This window comes from Lucilia cuprina, chromosome 2 (genome assembly GCF_022045245.1).
Source record: "Lucilia cuprina isolate Lc7/37 chromosome 2, ASM2204524v1, whole genome shotgun sequence".
Lineage (NCBI taxonomy): Eukaryota > Metazoa > Arthropoda > Insecta > Diptera > Calliphoridae > Lucilia > Lucilia cuprina.
The window spans coordinates 11,207,702-11,230,644 of NC_060950.1; the positions used below are offsets into that span (position 1 = coordinate 11,207,702).

A 22,943-nucleotide genomic window follows, 5' to 3' on the forward strand; every position below is an offset into this window, starting at 1 on the left:
CTAGTCTATAGTCTAGTCTATAGTCGAGTCTATAGTCTAGTCTATAGTCTAGTCTATAGTCTAGTCTATAGTATAGTCTATAGTCTAGTCTATAGTCTAGTCTATAGTATAGTCTATAGTCTAGTCAACTTTGTTAGTATGTTATAATGTATAGTTTAGTCTGTATACTTTTAGATTTGGGTGAGGTTTTCTACAGATTGTGGGAAGTTTTCTTAAATTCTACAGTAATTTTCTGCGGAAATTCGTATAGTCTAGTCGAAAGTCTTGTATGTAGTCTAGTCTATAGTATACGGTCTTAACTTTAGTCTAGAAATTGGGTTAGTATGTTCAAGTGTATAGTCCATCTGTATCCTTTTAAATATTGGTGAGGTTTTCGACAGTTTTTTGAAAGTTTTCTTAAATTCTACAGTGATTTTCTTGTTGTGAACTTTTTATGTTCTTTCGTTTTAAATAGTTAAAAAATATAATTTTTGAATTAATTTATATATTTTACTAATAGAAATAATATTTCCAATTTGTTTTAAAATTTTTAAACAAATTTTTTTTTCAATTTCATTTAATTACTAACACAGTCTCTAGTGACATATAACAAATTTAAATATTTTCTTTGAACAAATTAGAATTAGAAATGTTTTATTCATTTTATGTGAAATCTTCTCCCAAGTGATAAAAATTTAATGTATTTTTTCTGTTAGAATAACAGAATTTGCAAATAAATAAGAGAATAGGCACTCAATAATACTTACTTACGACAGTCATAGTTTCTGATTCAGAAACTGTATTAAATGCGGGTGCTTCACCAGATACTTCACATTTATAAACGCCCGTTGACTGCAGTGTGACACGTCTGAGAGCCACTTGTGTATCGGATGAATTGCGTAGCTGGAATAAGGAAGAGATTAAAATGCTAAAGAATTTGTATACAATTTTGTTATAAGTTATATTCTTTTTTCAATAATTTGTTGAAATCAAATAGAATGTTTTCCCTCAGAAATTTGTTATTTATTTTAATTATTTGTTTTTTTTTCTGTAAAATTTTCACCCTGTTTTGCTGTTTTTAATTAAAAAATGAGGGAGTTGAAATAGTTATCTACTTCCCTTTTCATTTGAATAATTCAAATGATGATTAACTATTTTTTGTGGTATTTACATTGTTTTTTTTTTCCTCTAAACTTTAGTTTTTACTCAACAGATGATTTTTTGTTTGTTTGTTTGTATTTGTAACTTTTTTTCCCTTTAGTTTTTAATTTCAATTTAAAACCATGATTATGCAAATCGTTCATTTGTTGAATTTTTGCGGTTAATTTAAAGAATTGTTATAATTTTTTTCTCATCGTACATAGAAAAGTGTAAAATGTGAAAAGTCAGTCAGGTTTTTAAGTAAAAAATATTAAGATAAATGAGATTTAACTGTTGCAAAATCATTTATTTTTATTAAATTTCTTATATATATATGTTGCAGACTTTCTTTGATTAACGAGATTAAGTTTCTTTGAAATGTAACAATTTATCTTGAAGGTGTATTTGTTGAAAGGTGTTTTGTAATGTTAATTGATAAAAGAGTGGGTGAGTAGAGTTGAGAGTGAGAGTTTTTAAAATACAATTTATGTAATAAATTTCTTTAAGAACATTCAAAGAAATTTTTCACATCGAAAAACTTTGTTAAAAACGTAACTCTCTATTTTGAAAATTTTCTATAGCAATAGATTCTAGAAAACTTTTTTTAAAGAAACCAACTAAGGTTTCTAGAATGTCTTGCCTGGTAGAATCGACTTTTAAAATAATGACTTTACTAAGAAGAGTTTTCTTTAAAGAAATTTTTCAAAATTGCTTATATCAATTTTTCCGAGATAACATTCTTAAGAACTTTTCTTTAGAAGCAAAAAAATAATGCATTTTGAGTGCCCAACAATTGTGCACTTCTGTTTTTAAGTTTAACATGACAATGTCACGTCACAATGTATTTTTCTTCCAAAATGTCTACCCATTATTTTACAATACAAATACAAAATATAAGCAACAAAAAATTTATATATATACGAAAAATATGAAATATTTATTTCCGTCTTATAATAAAGTCTAAAGAAAATCATATATTGTTAACTTTATTCGCAATAAAAGACAAGATCTTTCGTTTTTTGTTTCTTTCTAGTCAAACATCTAAAACTAGTCAACAATGACAAAAGTCACGTATATTTTTCTATGTAGAATCCTTAAGGATTTATTTAGTTTTTTTTCTTGTTAGACACAAAAGTCCTTTAAAACTGATATTATTATATACATTTTTTTTCTATAAGTGTATGCGTGTGACGTTTAAAGTGGTGAACAAACTTTTGTTCTTTAAACATTTATAATACATGATTGTGGTTGAATTATAGTTGTAGGGCGAACACAAATATAATTCGAAAAAAAAGTTTTTTTTTATATTTTAAACAACTATATTTGTGGTTGTCTAAACTTTATTTTATGTTTTGTTATTCAAATATTTAGTATATTTTTTAATTTGTAAATTTTTGTATAATATAATTTAATTGAAAAAAGTTTTATTTTGTGGATTCTAAATCATTTTGAAGATATTTTAAAATAATCATTTATTTTTTCTTGTAAAAAGGAAGTGTAATTTTAATTGTAATTGTTAATATTGGATTTTCTTAAAGAATTTCTTTAGGTATTTACTAGAGTTGTCATTTGGATAAAAATTATTCGATTAATCGAGGAAAGATTTTTGTGTTTCTTCGAACGAATAAAAAAATTCCAATTTAGAAAAAAGAATAATTCGAAAAATTTAAGTAGTTGATGAAATGCACACATATTTCTCTACTTAAGTTAAACATCGTATACATATATCATTATAAAAGCCTCAGCTTCCACTTCGAATTCTATCGATAAAATTAAAATAGGTTGAAATTGAACTAGGTTACTGACGTATAAGTGCATTAATGTACGCAAACACATTTTGTAAACGTATCTTAAGATTTTAGAGGTGTTTGGCAAGTTTTTTTATATTTCATTAAATTATTCGAATAAAAACTTTTATTCGTTCGAATAATCGAAAAATTTTTAAAATTTAGTCGACTACTCAAATAAAAAAAAATATTGTAATTTTTTATTGGAATTATTTTAAACACGAATTATTGACAACCCTAGTATTTACTCCCGTTTTCATAAATGCTTAATAAAGTTATTGATGGTTTATTTTAAGAATTTCGTATGGAAATGTACGTAATAAACCTAAAATAAGTGATTAATATCTATATGAATACGGAGTTAGAGTATTGCCTTGAAATGTATAGCACAATCAATATTGTTATTCCTGGCGTATGATAAATATTTAATTCTGCTAATAACAAGTATACGCCTAGTATTCCTATGTTACAATGTGTAGAGTGTAGGACTCAAAAAACTGTAGTCAACTAACTAAATAACTAACTAACTAACTAACTAACTAACTAACTAACTAACTAACTAACTAACTGAGTGATAACAGAAGATAATTGAATTTTTATGTTTTCATTCAAAATATCGATTTTTGAAGGGAAATTCAAGTGATTACAGATTATCACTGTTTTGGCTCTATCTTTTCTCGTTTCATAAATAATTGAACTTTTATGTTTTCACTCAAAAAATAGATTTTTGGAGGAAAATAAAAGTGTTCACAGACAATCGTTGTTTGGCTCTATCTCTTCTCGCTTCTAAGATAATTGGACTTTTATGTTTTCACTAAAAAAAAAACAATTTATGAAAGGAAATTAAAGTGATCACATATTATAAGATAATACATTATCTTTCTTTATTCAGAAACTCAGTTTTCTGCATGTACATATTTCCTAAAAATGTTTCAACTATTACCAAGACACTTGGATCTAGCTTAGACGAATACCTGATAATGACGAAGAAAGTGATCCTAGTTTGACTGTCCTCGTCTCATTATCATCAGAATACGCCCACAACCACCCATATTATTAATAAAACTTTCATTACATATAAAGCTTTCTTCATATTAGTTGCCTCGAGCCCCCTTCTGTTTAAATCTAATACATTAGTATATTTTTCAGAATTGATATTTTTGTATGTTTTAAACATTAACTTCCCCGCTAAAATAAATATGTATATTTTTTAGAGTAAATATCATTAAAAAATTTTCCTCATAATTTCATATTTAACTGTTAAAAATTACAAAAATTAAGCAATTGCTTCACTAGTCTGATGACATTGACTTTTTATATAAAAACTTCTTAGATTTCCCTTGCTGATGTTCAACAAACATACAACTACAATAATAACCGATACTTGGAAAACTTTATTTATGAATCCAACAGAAATTAAATGAAAAATCAAATGGATATTGCATACTACTGCACTGAACAGCAGCTGTGTATGCAACATCACTAGGTAAATTATGAATACAACAACAAGCAACAACAAAACTGACTTGCAAAAGAAAACTGATAAAAAATTACACTAAGATACTTACGTCAACATTGATGCCCGGCAAAGGAAATGCCTGTCCCGGTGGTTTATTTCGTGGTACATAACGATAAAATTCATGACCATCTTTATACCATTTCACTGAATACAAAGATTCTCCATCGAGACTGTAACGACAACCTAAAATGGCACTTTTAAAGCGCATTATATGATTGGGTATCTTTACCTCTGTCATAGTTAGAGAATTGGTTATATCTGCAAGAGAAACAAAGAAGATGAAAAACAACATGAATGAAATTTACTTATTTAAGATGTATAAATGTAAAATATGTATAAAAATTAATATTGTAAAAAGGGTTCCAGTTTGCAGTAAAAATATTTAATGTTTAATTTTTTACATCTTCTTCAAGATACAATATTACTTAAATCTTAAAGGGGGGGGGGGGGGGGGTTGGTTGTGTATGGCTACAACTAATGACCGTCATATAAAAACTTTAGTAGTTGTAAAAATAACGTCTAAAAGAAAATATTTGACATAAATGTTTTAGATGTTTTACTTATTTTACAAATTGTTTTTCACGTAAATTAGACGGGTAGCAAACTAAATAAACTGAAACAATACAAACATACAGACATAATAACCGAAAAGAGTTGAGCGAGGAAATTGCAGCTGGGTTTCAATTTTATGCTTATTTTTTTCAGTAGCTATTTTTTTTTTTTTTTTGATTCTCTTGTCATTGTACTCCCAGCAGTACGGTGGGTAAGAGATAAAATTTTACAGTCAGAAAAATATAAATACAATACATTGAGAAAATAAACGTATCCACCATAACATGGGTAAAGATGGCTTTATGAATCTTAAATTTAAATTTACTTTTTTTAGTTTCTTTCCACTGTTTTCAATTTGTTTCCTTGTCACAGCAGATGCATAACTTTAAACTATTCTATGGGTTGTACAACTTCAACTTATTCCCATGTCTTTTACATTTTCTACTTAGAGTAGTACTAAAACTCTCAGACACTTGCAACCACCATTATTTTATGGTAACATAATTTCCTTTGAAGACAAATGATGTTGACGTGTTCTACAATAAAGGAAAAGTTGTATAAACTAAACAACGAAAATGAGATAAAAATACAAACTCCAAGACAATACTGAAAACTCAAGGAAAATATACAAAAAGAATGTGCATCAACCTAAAACAGGAAACGCAACTTAACATCATCAGAAGTTTAAAATAGAAATGTTATAATAAAAGTCATACAAAAGCAAAACTACAGGACTTTAAACATAAACAACTAAAATAAAACACACCTTTCGTTGCCTATACTATCAGCGTATCATTCACTGTCTTTCTCTCTCTTTATTTCTCTTCTTTGCTTCTTTAAGTATGCAATTTAGCATGTCGTTATTTCATTGTATTGTCAAAATCAGTGATCGGTTTTCATAGACAACAGGGACTCTCATATACAACTTGTGAAACACAACAACAAAATTAACAATAAATTTTCTTGAAAACCTTAAAGCAAAATTTACATGCATCAACTTGATTCACGTTCTCTTCAAGCCCACCACTGCTTTTAGTAATATATTTACCTCTTATTTTACCCCATAAGTATAACAAACAACAATTGTAATGGAATGCAACTAAACAATGAATAAATTCTGCATAAAATAACAACAACAATCATACATACTTATAATAACAACAATAAATTCTAAAATTGTTTTTCTATTTGCATTCGTTCATCGTTATATTGTAAATTTTCTAACTAATATTTACTACATTATCAGCATTTAAATGCAAGCTGATACAAGTAGAAATGTATGTAATACAATGTTGTAAAAAGGATGTAGAGAATTTCAAATATTTAAATATACTTTTTTGCAAAAGCAAAGGTACATTTTTTACTTACATTTTTCTTTTAACAAGAATGTAGGTCTTAAATGTCTTAATGTAAAAGTTTTGATAATTTTTGCTATAATAAGCATTTCATAATCATTAGAATAAAAGTAATAGTGCATATAGGACTAACTCCCTATGTATGGATAGCAAAAAAGGATATGGTTTTACTAAATTATGCCTAACTTATTTGGGTACCTCGCTAATCTTATTGAAGTTTAATTAAACCGAAATTCGCATGTTCACTAGTATCTATTATTAACATGCATAATATATATATGTATATGTCATTAAAACCTATATTCATTACAGTTTGTATTGAAATAATGATTCACATTCTTAATCATAAATAATAAATATTCATTTGTATAAATTCCTTAATAACTTTTTGAACAACTTTACTTAAATTTAAATAAATGACATTTAGAAATCTTAACTTCTCTTAAAAACGACGTTCTTTGAAAAGTACTTATCTTCTAAGGATTTTTGATTAAATGTATAAAAGTTGCAGGTGCTTACTACTACAACTGCTACTATCACTACTCACTCACACGAATATTACTACTAACTCTATTGTCTGCAATTTTCGAGAATATAATAACGACAACTATTGCAGTTTTATGTATTATAACATTAATACAATTCCTCTTTAACTGCAAACGTTACTACACTCCCCCTCTCCCATCTGCTCACATACGTACATACATACATATAAGTAATGCTAAAAACAAACAATAATAACAACAACAATATCCGCAATAATATCAATGACAACAACATCTTTTTCATGTATTAAATAAGCAATAGTTGTTATTGTGGCAGTAGTAACAGCAACAATGTTAGTTCTTGATGAAAGTCGCAGGAAAAAAATAACTGTTGTTGGTATTTAGTAAAAGGATTTAATACAGACATATGCATAATGTAGTAGTAAGTACGACATGTGCTTTTAAAGAATATCATAAATTAAGAGCAACTGTGTGCTGTGTGTCTGTATTTACTTGAAGTTTTTACTGCAAAACTTATACACTCTCTCTATCATACACACATATGTATGTACGTAAATATATAAATGTTTGTATATATAGCAGCAGTGTTGCCAACGATTTCCCATCGTTTCACGTTAAACAATTTCACATGAACCGATAGAAACTGTTTTGGAAATGACTATAGACTAGACTATAGACTAGACTATAGACTAGACTATAGACTAGACTATAGACTAGACTATAGACTAGACTATAGACTAGACTATAGACTAGACTATAGACTAGACTATAGACTAGACTATAGACTAGACTATAGACTAGACTATAGTCTAGACTATAGTCTAGACTATAGACTAGACAATAGACTAGACTATAGACTAGACTATAGACTAGACTATAGACTTGACTATAGACTATAGACTAGACTATAGACTGGACTATAGACTAGACTATAGACTAGACTATAGACTGGACTATAGACTAGACTATAGACTAGAATATAGACTAGACTATAGATAAGACTAAAAGAACCACTCTGAAACCTAAAAATTCCCCAAGTGTTTTCCTCAACTGCCATTTTAAAAACTTTAGATTTGATTCAAGAAACGTTAAGTTGGCAATACTGTAAAGTAGCTGCATAAAAAAACACTTTTTGTCCACATAACCTACAATTCAATGACTGTATAAATAAATGTCTGTATGTATTAGTAAGTAACGTGCATATTTATATACATATTAGTAGTTTTCATATGCATTATACTTAAAATATGAAGGCAGCCAAATTAGTTATTTAAATTTAATATTTGACAATAATTTCGTTTTATGGTATCTCCTTTATTAAATACAATTACTATTCTATTACTTCATTCAGGGATATTTTTCAGAATTTTATTTATAATATCTTTGAAATTGTTTTAAACTATATCGAAAGAATTTTTCAGATTGGCCTCATAAATGCATATGTTTATATGTATGTCATTATATATGCAATAACATGTTTGTGTAAGTTAAATCCCATATATTTTCATATTTACAACTAAAACCATAATTTTATTTGTCTATTGTTTTAAGACGTTTTGTAGTATTTTCATTCAATGAAGGAAGAACATTCATTCCTATTATGTTACTCTTTCTCTTATGTGTATACTGTTTGTATACATTATATATTGTACTCCTAAGGATGCATGTATCCCTCTTATAATACTACATTAAGTAAGTTAAGTATGCAGTTGTTTATACATACATATACATACATATATACTCCATATTGTGCCCTGCTAAAGTTGAAGAGCATCTACATATTAAGTACAATGAGTATATGGATGTGAAGTATCAAGAGTTTCGCCTTTAGGGGATTGTGTTCAATAATGAATTTTATCATGCATTAGTTTTCCTTTTATTATTTGTACAACTACACTAAATAGGCAAGGATTTTCAAGAAACTAGTTATGTAACCAGTTTTTTTGTGTAGAGATCTTTAAAATTAAATTGTGATATATTAAGAAAATTTATACTTAAAAAAAATCAGAAGAATTTTCTTGTTTCATATGTATATTTTAATGTTATATATAAAACTTTTGATCAGGATTTTTTAAATATCATTTTAATTGTCTGCATTATTTTCCTTTATGTTTCCTTTCACTTGACTTTCTTTTCTTTTGTGTATGTGTGCTTTTTGTTTTGTTTTATTTTTAATTATGTAGAAAACTGATGATAAAGTTCTATGTCTGGTCCTAGAGAAAAAATTTCTCCAACACTTAGGAACAATGTGTGTTAAGAGTGTGAATAAAGTAGTGTCTGCTTGAACTGTATTTTATGGAAAAGTGCTGATACAAAAACAAAATAAAAATATATATAGGAAAAATTCATTATTTTGCTGAGAGTTTAAATGTTTTGAATTTGCCTAAATAATTAAAATCTTTTCTTACTAATGAGTTTACATAAAACTCGAGGTGACCGTCGTATCAAGGTTTTTCTTTATTTTGGAGTTTTGGGAAAAATTTAAAAAAAAATTGTTTACGAAAATTTCATTTCGACAGAAATTTTTCTTTGTGTTTGGATATATTTAGAAAATTAGTTTTAGAAATAGATTTTTATAGAAAATAATGTTTGGGACAAAATATTTATAAAACATTGTTTTTATGTCAAATTTTTTTTGAAAATAGAGTTATGATGTTTTTTCTATAGAAAATTGTTTTTAACACAAAATTTTCTCTATAAAATAATATCATATGGTAAACGGGAAACCATAGCCACTTTTTTGAGGAGTTCTCGAATTAAAGCCACATTTTTTGACAACATTTTGTTATATATTATAGGAATTCGTTATATTTGACACATAAGCCCCAGGGGCATTTTGAAGGTAACATGTTTTGTGCTTCAAATTATGATGGCTTGCAATTGTTAAACGAAAACAAAATTTGATAATATGATAAAATCTATTAATCGGTTTTCTAATTATTTGGGTTTTAGCAGATGTGCCCATATGGCGTATGATCCCCTTTCTACCCGAGATAAAATTTTGTATGGAATAATGTATATTTTCTATGGAAGAATGTGTTTAGGAATGTATTATGTATAGATAATTGCATTTGTTGACATAATATTTTCTATTGGGAATAGTATTTAAGATAATTCTTTGGTAGAAATATATCTAATATTATAGAAATTTCAAAAAGTACATTTTAAAGAACGAAAAAGTACTAGAAAGTCCGTTTTTGTAGGTTCTTGCCTAGTCAAGGCCCAGCATGCTAAATTTCATGTTTCTTGGTTCAATATTATAGAAAATTCAAGTACCTTTGGTAGAAAAAACAAGTAAGAGTGTTATATTCGGCTATACCCACCATCAAATCACTGCCATATAAATGAACTTTAATATTTTGAATATTTTATTATTATATATCGATATTAATGAGAACATCAGGGTAACATTTGAAAGAGGTCCATTAATGGGGGTTTTACTATTGACAGTGCTAATTTTTATAGGTAGTAGGGTTACACATATATATATATATGGACCAATTCTCATAAAAGTCTGTAGGAAGATTTCAGTTTCTTATTTGTTTAAAATTTCATCGATCTACTTGTATTTTGAAGCCATTAAGGAGCATTAAAGTCATAAAATATGGTAGGGATATTTTAAATCAAAATTGTTTTATGTCGAGTTGCCTTGCAGTATTCATATTTTTCGCGTCATTTTTTGGGGCGGAATTTATATGGGGTGGTGTTATTATGGACTGATCCTCATAAAATTTGATAGAGAGACTTCGGTTGCTATAGAAGGGATAGAGATATTAGCTTACACGAAAGTAGTTTATGTCGAATTTTATAAATCTACTAGTATTTTTAAGCCAGTACTGAGCTTTAAAGTATTTTTCTGATAGGGACCTCATGTTGGGGGTAGGATCAATTAAGGTCTGTTCCACATAAAATTTGGTAAAGAGATTTTGGCTAGTGAAAAACTTACTTCTGTGAAATTTCATCGCTATACTCGTATTTTTAAGGCAGTAATGAGCGTTAAAGTATTTTTATGGAGGGGACCTTATATGGGCGCTAGGGTCAATAATAGACCGATCCACATAAAATTTGATATAGAGGTTTTGGTTCCTAAGATACATACTTATGTCAAATTTCTTCGCTATATTCGATATATTTACGCCCATAATTAACGCTAAAGTCGTTTTCTGAAGGGTGCCTTATGTGGGGGAAAGGGTCAACTATGGACCGATCCACATAAAATTTGGTAAATCTCGACTTGTATAAATCGTACTTCTGTGTAACTTCATTGTTGTAATCATACTTATTTTTGAGCCAGTAATGAGCATTAAAGAAAGTTTATGGGAAGACTTTTTATGGGGGGTAGGGTCAATTATGGACCGATCTACATAAAATTTAAAAGAGAGGTTTTGGCGAAAGAAACTTACTTATGTAAAATTTCATCACTATACGTATTTTTAAGCCAGTAATGAGCGTTAAAGTCATTTTCTGAAGGGGACCTTATATGGGAGATAGGGTCAATTATGGACCGATCCATATAAAATTTCATAGAAATGTTTTGGCTAGTAAGAAACTTACTTATGTCAAATATCATCGCTATACTTGTATTTTTTAAAGTCATTTTCTGAAGGGGACCTTATATGGGGGGTAGGGTCAATTATGGACCGATCCACATAAAATTTCATAGAAAGGTTTTGGCTAGTAAGAAACTTACTTATGTCAAATTTCATCGCTATATTCCCATTTTTATGCCAGTAATGAGCGTTAAAGTCATTTTCTGACGGGGACCTTATATGGGGGGTGGGGTCAATTATGGACCGATCCACATAAAATTTCATAAAGTGGTTTTGGCTAGTAAGAGACTAACTTATGTCAAATTTCACCGCTATACTTTTATTTTTAAGAGCGTAATGAGCGTTAAACTCATTTTCTGAAGGGGACCTTATATGGGGGGTAGGGTCAATTATGGACCGATATACGTAAAATTTGGTTGAGAGATATTGGCTTGTATAAAACTTATGCGTGTCGAATTTCATCGCTATATTCCCATTTTTAAGCCAGTAATAAGCTTTTTAGTCATTTTCTAAGGGGGACCTTATATGGGGGGTAGGGCCAATTATGGTCCTATGTCAGCCATAATGCAGAATTATTTTGCAGACATCAAAAAACTCACCTATGCGAAATTTTGTGGTATTTGCTTCATAAAAAACGAATTTGTGAATATTTGAAGCTATTTAAACAGTATTTCGGGGGGTACATTTGTATGGGGGCTATGTGAAATCGTTGACCGATTTTGCCCATTTTCAATACCAAACATTTCTGATAAATAAAATATATTTTGGGAAAATTTCATCTCAATATCTCTTATTTTGTGGACGCTATCGTGCCAACAACAGAAAGACGGACAGACGGACGGACATGGCTAGATCGTCTTAGAATCTTACGAGGTCCCAGAATATATATACTTTATGGGGTCTTAGAGCAATATTTCGATGTGTTACACACGGAATGACAAAATCAATATACCCCAATCTTTTTTGATGGTGGGTATAAAAAGTACCAAAAAGTTCCCCTTTATGGCATCTAACTTAAGCCAGGCTCCACATAGCCTATAACAACACACTAATGCTGCTCTCGCTCTGCTACTCTTGCTCTGCTGCTCTCGTTCTCGTTCTGTTGTTTTTGTTTTTTGCAATTTCTGTTTGATATTTGCAAAGGTGGTCTCGGATTTTTACTCATACCTTCGTTATTTATACACAACATACACATAGACAGACAGACAGATGGACAGACGGACATGGCTAAATCGACTCCGCTATCTATAAGGATCCAGAACTTATATACTTGGGTCGAAAATTATATTATAGAAATTACAAATGGAATGACAAACTTATATATACCCTTCTCACGAAGGTGAAGGGTATAAAAAGGAGTTAGGGAGACAATTTTTTTATAGAAAATTGTGTATTTGACAGAGTTCTTTATATAAATTTATAATCATTAATCTCAAGAACATTGCTTCTAGGAAACACTTTCTATAGAAAATTGTTTTGTGACAACATTTTTCATAGAAAATTAGATATATTGGATGAAGTTTGGGAAGTTCGCAGTAAATTTTTTAGGCTAAACCCTCTAAAGAAGGTTGAACATGTACAAAAATGTATGTATATTAAACGGAATATTTAACATGCTGTCTTATATAAAAATCTCTTTAACAAAATAAACAATCAGTTTTTAGCCTACAAAAATAGAAAAACTCATATTTTTATTACTACTTAATTTGATTTATTTGCTCTAGTTTTATACGTTATAAATGTGACCCACTTCTTTTATAAGGCTTTTTTCACATTCTCTATTTACGACATGCCACCATTGTTACCTGCAATTGTATTAACTTGTTGCCAAAGTTGGTCAATTAAAAAAGTTTTAATGTTTTAAACATATGATTTAATGTTCTGAATAATGTTAGTCTTTCATTTAACTACAACTGGTCACTATATATAACATTTTCTTTTTGTTCATATTGATTATTTGTTTTTTGTACCCGTCTTGTTGTTTGCAAAAGACTAACAAACTACAAAAAGGATATTTTTGTTTGTATGTGTTAAAGGAAACGTAAAAGAACATCTGACTTAATGTTGGTGTTGTTTTGAAAACAGTACAAGTGTCCCCTACTTGTTTTTGATGTCGTCGTCGTCTTTGTCGTTGTCGTTGCTGTTATTTTTCTTATTATTTTGCCTAAGGATATTTCCCTAATGTATATTATTTCCTTTTCTTTTCTTTTTTGCTGCTTCATATTCCTTTAACATTTAAATATATTTATGATTTACAAATATTGCCAAGTATACTTGTTAAAATGCTTATTTTTTCACTTTTCTTATATGTGTACTAATATGACAAAGTATGTCTGTTGAGGCAGCAACAAGGAAACAACAAACAACAACAAATAAGAGTTGTCGTGTGTGTGCAATGGAATGAAAAAACCAAATACAAACATTAAATATGGAATATTAACTCTTATAGAACATAGATCACAATACGACAAAAAAAAAAACACACACAAACTCAAGTCACACTTACAAAAAAAGCAGCAAAACAAAACAAAAATGCCGCCAGTGATACTCACACTTATGTATGTGTTACAAAAAGGACACAAATACATGTTGGCAGATACACACTGTCATTACTAAGATATTCAAATAAACATTGGTAAACACCTATAACCCTCACTAATAAAACAAAGGCAAACTGTGCGAGAAATTGTGAAGAGTATACGAGGATAATCTGAAAATTTCCTTTAATATTATGTGATCAACATATGAAATAGCTATGTAATTTACATGTTTTTTATCGACTCATAAGCCTTTTTCAAAATTCCTTGCTGGTCTGCCTTCAAAAGTTAGAAAATAACCATCATATTCCTAGTGTTATAAAGTATATTTTCATATGAGCATATTTACACTATGTACTCATATACATACATATATATTTATGTTTTTTTTTTTGCATGGAAAAACTAAAGAATTTTTTCCCATGATTTCTACTCTGTGTGCTGTTTGTCTTACTTTGTATTTTACATTCATACTTTCATAGACTTTGTATTAAAAATAACTACCGAAAAAACCACACATATCGCTCCAAAAAAATATATATACATATGTAGGTATGCGGTAGTAGTTGTAGCAGCGGTAAAGAAATTCAAATACACAATGTGAATTTATAACATTCACATGCAAATTGCGCCAAACGACCTTATTATGCAAATTGCCAACAGCAAATGGAGAACAAAATTGATTTTATTCACATACATATATTATATATATATATATATAATATATATATATATATATATATAATATATATAAATATATATATATATATATATATATAATATATATATATATATATATTATATATATATATAATATATATATATATATATATATATATATATATATATATATATATAATATATATATATATATATATATATATATAATATATAAATATATATATATATATATATATATATATATATATAATATATATTATATATATACACACATAAATATCCGCATATACATTCAGATTTTTGAAAGCTATTCCAGTAGTTTTAAAAGTGGTCCATGTCTTATGTATAAGAGTGGAGTTTGAAAAGAGTTACTATGATAACTGGGCCCCTCTTATACAAATTTGAAATGAGTAATGGGATCGTTGGGAATGGGGCGAATATGGGAAAATATTCCTTTGACCACCATCCTCATGTAGGATTTGTTAGACTGAACACTTTAGAAATCCGGCAATCGAATACAGCGTCCTAATCAAGACAGTATGGTGTTGGCAGACTTCGGCATACAAATGTACTGGAAGGACTTGTAGAAGAGAATTTGTACAGTGGGGTTTTATCAAAAGTGGTAGATCGGATGTAATGAACATAATTGCCAAATTTTTGTTTAAGGATAAGACCTGGCAATTAATGTGAGAAGGAATGAAATTAATGCAGTAAGGACAAGAAAAGCGGGAACATATTTATATATCCCATATTGGCCTATGAACCTCATAATTAAACCAGATATAATACATAATCTCAGATGCTGAAGCTGCGGCGAAAACGAATAGACTTATAGAAATATATTGATATGCATAGTAGCTTTCTGGTAGCTATCTCTTGAAAAATCCAATTGGGGCTTCAGTTTTGATGAAGCGCGAAAAATAGAGAAGCAGCAGCCGAAGACAATATCAACTTTAAATTCATTAAAGCTGATACTCATCATAGTACTACAAAGGGTACGAATATCATTCCAAATTCATCTGGTAACTAAGGTTCGACCCTTTTAATCCAAACTTTGATCTATGCTGCTGTAACCAGCAAAAAAGAACTTCCGAAGAAGCGAAAGAGCAGTAGAATTTACTCGATGGAAGTACTGAAATAAACCTGAAAAAGTTATGATTTGAAGACAGGCTTATCATAGGAGGGATTCCTATTATATTTACTTCCAAATTCACTTTTTCTGGAGTCAATCTCAATTTTAATGCTCTTTTTTGGAAGTTATTCGTAAGTGAAGTCAAATACAACTAATTTGACTTAACCGGAAATCTCGTGGAAGAACTATGTGGAAACACAAATATTCACATAGTCAATCGTGAATGGTGTTGTATGGGTTATCTTCAATAGAATTCCAGCAAAAAAAAAGAGCCTCCATAAATGTACTGGAAAAGACCTGAAGAATTGATGTTTTCAACACCTGCTTGTCAGTATATCTGATGTCATTCTTAGGAAATTATTTTTACTAGGATGATATGTACACAAGGATATTAATGGATAAATTAAAATGTATAATGTGGTTACCTCTTTTTCGTCAAATATTTGATAGATGTAAACATACCTTAAGTCCTATTATGTGTAATGTACAAAAGTTAACTATTCGAAGCAATCTGTTGGTTTCTCGAACTGTGGGGTTAAATTCCTTTACATACTGAAAAGATTTTTGTATGTAAACAAATCTTTACAATTCTCGTATGTTGGTGTTTTTATACAAATACAACATGAATTGAAAAGTCTCTGGTCTTACAACGGCAAATAAACTACAGGCAAGCGTGTGATTTTAAAAACTTCTTTAAAACGAATGAGATTATAATTAACTGAGTTTGATGTTACAAATTAAAGAAGTTCCAAACTTAGTAGAATTTTTACTTTAACAAAATCTTCTGAAGAGAATATAAATCATATATTATTGATTAATCTAGCGATTAAATGCAACCAGTATACATAGACTTTTTGTCCAAGATACAATCACAAACCACTATGATATCAACATACCAATACACTACAAGTTCTGAATAATTTGTTGTATGCTGTGGTTTTTTAATATTTCTCTCTTTTTGTTATTGTTGTGCCATTACCGCTGCTAGTGGTTTGTGGTATTATGAAAAATCTTTTCCTCTATTAGTTTGGTTTTTCCTACTTTATGTACATGCATATACCAAATACTGGCCGGCTTTTCTCTTTATAAGTTTTGGTATTTTTTGCAAATATTTTCCGTTATTTTTTTACTTTCAAAAAAAAAAAAACAAAATCGAGGGCGTTTTTGTATTTATATTCTTTGCACTTTTCTTTTCTTTGCTATTTTCAGCAAAAGCAGTGAACTATTTTTGTTGCAAGTAGTACATGTTTAATGTATGCATATTGTTGAGCTGCCAGTATTGTGTAAGCAATTGTCGCATGAATAATTCTGCAACAATAAATTCTTTTGTACAAATAATATAAAAAAAAATACATAAAAGACAGAGAGAGTGCAACGGAGTGGTTGCACGTGTGTTATATGTTTGCATAAGTGTATTTGTTTATATGCATTAAATAAGCTTCAACCAAAAAAAAAGAAGAAGAAAGAATTAAACCAAATACGAATTCGATTGCATTCCCAATTTTTATGCAAATGAAGTTTTATATACATAAATGTTTGTATGTGTGTGTTTATATACACGTGTCAGTACTTTATCTATAGTTTAGTATGATTTGGTTTTTGTTTTTTATGCCCTACACCACTTTAGTAGGGATGGTATGAATGTCGAAAGATTTTGATGTGAGCACCTGCCTTGACGGCCTTATTTCACGGTGGTCTTTTTCATCCACTGGGATGAATACTGGGATGATACTGTCTACCATGCGCCCCTAAATTCCTCAGTGAAGAACTCAGCAATTTTTGTACATTAATGTCCGGTTCATGTTCAAGCACTTTGTTGAAGTACTCGAGCTATCTAATCTCTTGCCATAGCAGCCCCGTTGCGGAATGTCAGGCAGCATAGGATTAAATCCCCAATGCGAACCCCGACAATAGAAGGTGGTGACAAGTCCCAACATCAGGTGAAATCAATCTTCCGGTAATGCGGAAGTGACCACTCTTATAATGTCATGAAAGAATTGCATTATTCAAAATGCCATCTCCATCATCTAATGACCCATTTTAGTGCATTCCTTAACCTCTTAAAGCCCGCGCAACCACACTACTGAGATGGCTCTGTTGTTTTGGCAACAGAGGCATATTTGGTAGTCCGAAATACCCAACAAAAAAACAAACAAAAATTAAAACCGATCAATGTAACAAAGGAAATAGGAATTTCTAAAGTCAATTAATTCCATGCAGCATGTATCAATATATCCTGTTGAGATGGCAACAGCACCAATATATGGAGACTTTCCCGATCTTTCACCAATTTTGGAATCAGTTCATTTCCCACGATCATAAAGATCGCTGTACGTGATGACCATTGAATACTAACCTGACAATTCCCCAGCATATACTGGCGTCCTACTTCACGACCGGTAAGAAACACCATTCGGCTTAAGGAATCTAGCTTTGTACACAGACCTGTTCGAAGAAAGAATTATACAACCCAAACGTAGTGCCAAATTCTATAATGTTCTAGTTAGACCTCATGCCAAATCATTCCGAGCCGAAGCCAAGGATACATTTGGCTTCACCAGTTTATAGTCCCGGCAGACTAGAGGTATTGGTAGCACTTCTTTACCCCGGGATTGCAATGTGTTGATGTGTTGATGTTTGTAACGCACATTAACCTTTAAGATTTAGCTATGTCCGTCCGTCCTTCCATGTAAACCCTGTAACTTTTTATTCACCCAAGGATGAAGCCTATTGAAAATGGTTAAGATCGGTCATTATTTCAACTGTACCCACGAATAAGGCTTGTACACTTTGTAATCAAACTTCAGGTAATTTTGGAGATAATTCAATAAAAATTGGCTCATGATTTTTTATGCTACTAAATTCATAATTATGCTTAATATACTCTTATCTCGACAAAAACTTGCAAAACCTAGTCTTGATGACTCTCATGAACTTAAAAATTAGAGGGCCTCATTTGTCCCAACTCTAAACAATAATTTGCTTAAGTATATCAGAGGCAAGGTACAATTCAACTTTATTATGAAAACTAAATCACATTTTGTTCGTATACAGCTGTAGGGTATTGTATATGATCGGCTTCGACCTACTATAACTTCATACTTATTTTTATATAGAGACATTGGAGAAAAGTTTTTCTAGAGTTTTTCTCTTTTTATATATTTATGTTGATTGTACGAATTATTTATTTATGAGTGGTTGCTATTTGAACCTGGTATTGAGATTTAACTTTTGATTACTTTTTCTTGTTTGTCCCAATAACTTTTGATGTTTGTGTGCAGCATTCTTTCAGAATGTTTGAATGTGTTTGCGTATTGCGTGTGGCATCAACTTTAGTTTTGTTAAAGTACGAAGTATTTGGACTGACTGTGTATGTCATGATGGTATTCGAACTTTAATTCACCTGAAAAACTATAATTTCAAAAAACTATTTTTATAAAGCTTAAAATCTATATTACAGATTTCGTTTCGATTCATATGAAAAAACTTTTATTTAAGGCAAATAAATTTTCTTAAAAATTGTAAAATTTTCATAAAAAAATTCTTCTAATTATAAATCTTTGTTAAATATTTAGGAAGAAGACTTTAAAATCTAATCTAACTTTTTTAATTTTCTTAACTAACACACAAATTTAAAGCCTTAAATAATCCTTTAATTTGTTATCAACAACAACAACAATAACAACTCTAAATTGTTTACCATTTACAAATAAAGCCTACTTAAAAATTTGTTACTAAGTATTTTGTTAAACTCTATTTTTAGCAATTATTTTTTAAAAAGTTGCACCATAGACTTGGCAATCTGTCGATTGTTCATTGTTTTATTTTTTTTTTTGTTTGTGCTTTTAATAAATAAATGACAGTAATACCATTACAAAATGAACAAACAATTTCCTGTTTTCAATTATAAGTCCTTTAATCTTTTACTGTAATAAAATTATGTACTTAACAACTTAACCTTAAGCCTTAATATTTATCCTACTTATTGTATGTTTACATAAACTAATACATACAACACACAATACACTTTCATATACTAGACATGCATATATACGTAAATAAGAAAAGGACATGTTTTTAAGCATAAAGGATCGTAAAAGAGCTTTTTACCCATACATAAGAATGAATACAAAAATAAAACATTTTTTTTTAATATGCTGTATTACTTGTTACAATTTGCAAAAAAAGTCTGTACTTATTTATGTATGAGAATGTTTATATCTGTCATTTTGTCCATGTCCGTCCGTCTGTCTGTCTGCCTGTCTGTCTTTTTACTTGTCTTTCTGCATGTCTTTTCATTATTGTCTGACATATGGTTTGTTTTGTTGTCATACTTCTACGTATGTCTGGGCCTTATGTTCATAATTTTTTGTTTTTGATATTTTTGCCTGCTGCCTGTTTCGTTCTCTTTTTTGGTAGTGGAGAATCCTCTTAAGAAGCTTAACACAACAATTCTTTTTTTTTTTTTTTGATGTGATTTTCTCACATTCATTCATATGTATGTATTTGTATATTTAGCAGAAAATAAATCTTTTCTTCTTACAATCTCGTTGCTGTTGTTGTTGATATTGTTGTATTTGTACTGTATTTTTTTGGGTAGTGTAATAAAAATCTGCTGCATTAAAGCTAGCAACAAAATTATATACTTAACGTATTATTTAACAAGAATAAAACAATTTAACATAAGAAAACAAAATTGTTGAGCTATGAATACATACGGGCTGTGGGCTACACTTGAAGAAAAGTGGTCTTAAAAATAAGGTGTAAATTCTTAGAAATATTGTCCTATACACATCCCATATTCATAAATGCTTAATATTGTTGTTGATGGTTTATTGTAGGAATTTTGTATAGAAAATGTGCGTAATAAACGTAAATGCGTATTCCTGTATGTCTGGAAGAGGTTATGGACTACATTTTATTTTGAAATTTCAATTGTGTGAGTAGCTACGCCCATATTAAGGAAATATTAAATCCGTATATTTGAAATAATATAACGGCTATAGGTCTTAATTTTTGGAGCCACTTTAGTGTCAATATTATTATTAAGGACAAAAGGTGGGCTTACTCGCATTATGGGGCGTGGCATCCTACATATAAATTAAATGCACAAATTCGTTTATCTTGGAAACAGTTACAGTTAGAGTAGACTAACTTTACAATCCATGTAAACATTTTGGAAAATTATTTGGTGGATTATCCATGAGGGGAGCGGCAACACCCATATTAATTAAATACAAAAATTCGTTTTTCTAGGAAGCTAATAAAACTTAGTTCTTTAAATTTTGCAAAAAGAACTTTAAAATTTATTTTAAAATTTTGGAGGAAAAAAACTGGCCTTTAAACTGGGGGGAGGCGATGGTGTATTGGTGGTTTTCTTACGACCATTTTTTAATACAAACCATCCAATTATGAGCCTTTTATTATACTCTACACCACTTTAGTGGGTAGGGTATATTAGGTTTGTAGTGAATATAAGTTATATACCTTAAAGTATACCAATCGACTTAGAATCGGTTTTTGGGTCGATTAAACTATGTCCGTCCGACTGACTGGCTGTCCATGTAAACCTTTTGAGCAAGGTAAAGGCCGAAGTTTTCAAGATGAAATTTGCTCATATGCTTTTTTTGGCCCAAGGGCAGAGACCATTGAAAAGGGTTAAAATCAATAGATTATTTTGTTTAGCCTCCATACAACCATACTTCCCGGATAGGGTCTTTGGGCTTATAACAAAGTCGACTTTAAATGACACTACAGATTTTTGTAATGACCCTAGCCCCCATACAAACTTCCCTTTAGAAAATGACTTGAAGTTCAAAATTCACTTATAAACACTAATAATACTTTTAAATTCTACATAAATAACTTTGAAGAAGACGTAACTTCTTCTGCCAATATTTATAAGAATAGGACCATATTAACCCTGCTCTTCTATGAGCCTTGTTTAAAAAATCTCATTTTTGTTAAAAATAATTATTATTATAAATATTCTGATATAAAGTTAAAAAACAAATCATTATTTTTTTTAATAATCCAAATTTCTTTCATACTGACTGGTATAAGGTATCATATGATCGGCTATACCCGACTTTACTTTCATACTTGTTTTTCCTTCAACTTAAAATTTTTCTGGGTGTATCAGAAGATATTTTTGGATGTTTAAATGTATGTAAATAAGTATTAATTTGTATGGCAATATTAAGTTATGTCTATGTTAAACTGATACAGTTTACTTAAGCTATGCATTACTGTGGCTTCCTTAAATATGTAAGTGAAAAGAGTTTTATAACAAATTTTATTTATCATTAAAATATACTTTTAAGAATTCATATTAAAAAAATATAACTTCATTGCAATTGTTAAATTTTTCTAATTTTAAACCCATGGACCTCCCTAATAAATTAAACTTTTGTATATTTGTGTTAAGATATGTTTGTATATGTTTTGTTTATTTAAATCCTTTAGGGATCTAACAAGACAAAATCATAAAAAGCGCAAGACAACAATAACAACAACAATAATAACCTAAAAACAAGAGTATTACAACAATAACATTCCGTATAAAATCTACATTTTCACTCTTTAAATGAAAAAAAAATTATAAGAAAAATAAAGCTTGATTTGCAAACAAAGAATTGAAAACTTAACGATGCATGAAAAATTCTTGCAAGTGTTTGTCAAGAAGAAAAAGGCAAAAAAAAATAGTTAAAAGCTAAAATTCCAAAAAAAAAAACATAGCGAATAAAAAAATTAAAAAAAAAGGTTTTGTTTTTTTATCATTTCTGTTTTTCTTTAGACCTTTTCATTTAAGTTTTTTTTTCCGAGATTTTTACGAAAAAAAACAAAATTAAGCATTTTTACGCTAACAAAGGGAAGGTATGCCAAGTAAATAGAAAATATTATTGAGGCAGGCTTTCGCCGATACTGGATCCAAATTTCTTAGTTAGTAAAGCAGTAAATAAGATAGTATGTAAGCAAGTTAGTGGATAAAGTTATTGTCAGGGAAACTATATAGCTGATGAATTTGCCAGGGATGCTGTGGTCATACAGAAAAGCTGTAAGTCACTGGTTCAGACTGACAAATATGAAAGGGCTCAAATCACTCACTCACTTCGAGGGCAATTTGTCCTCTCAGGATCGAAGGTTATGTTTATTATTAAGCTTTAGCAGGAACAAATAAAAACAGACTGATGTGTGTCCAATAT

At 29.4% G+C, this 22,943-nt stretch overlaps 1 protein-coding gene across 1 annotated transcript in view; it reads right to left on the bottom strand.

Moving 5' to 3' along the window:
- Positions 1–22,943, bottom strand: part of LOC111684077 — a 105,844-nt gene that overhangs the window by 13,554 nt on the left and 69,347 nt on the right. Inside the window, exons 3-4 of the mRNA XM_046945168.1 lie at positions 4,475–4,683; positions 747–882 (exon numbers count right to left, since the gene is read on the bottom strand). Of these exons, the coding sequence (XP_046801124.1) occupies positions 747–882; positions 4,475–4,683 (345 nt within the window). The remainder of the gene's footprint in view (positions 1–746; positions 883–4,474; positions 4,684–22,943) is intronic.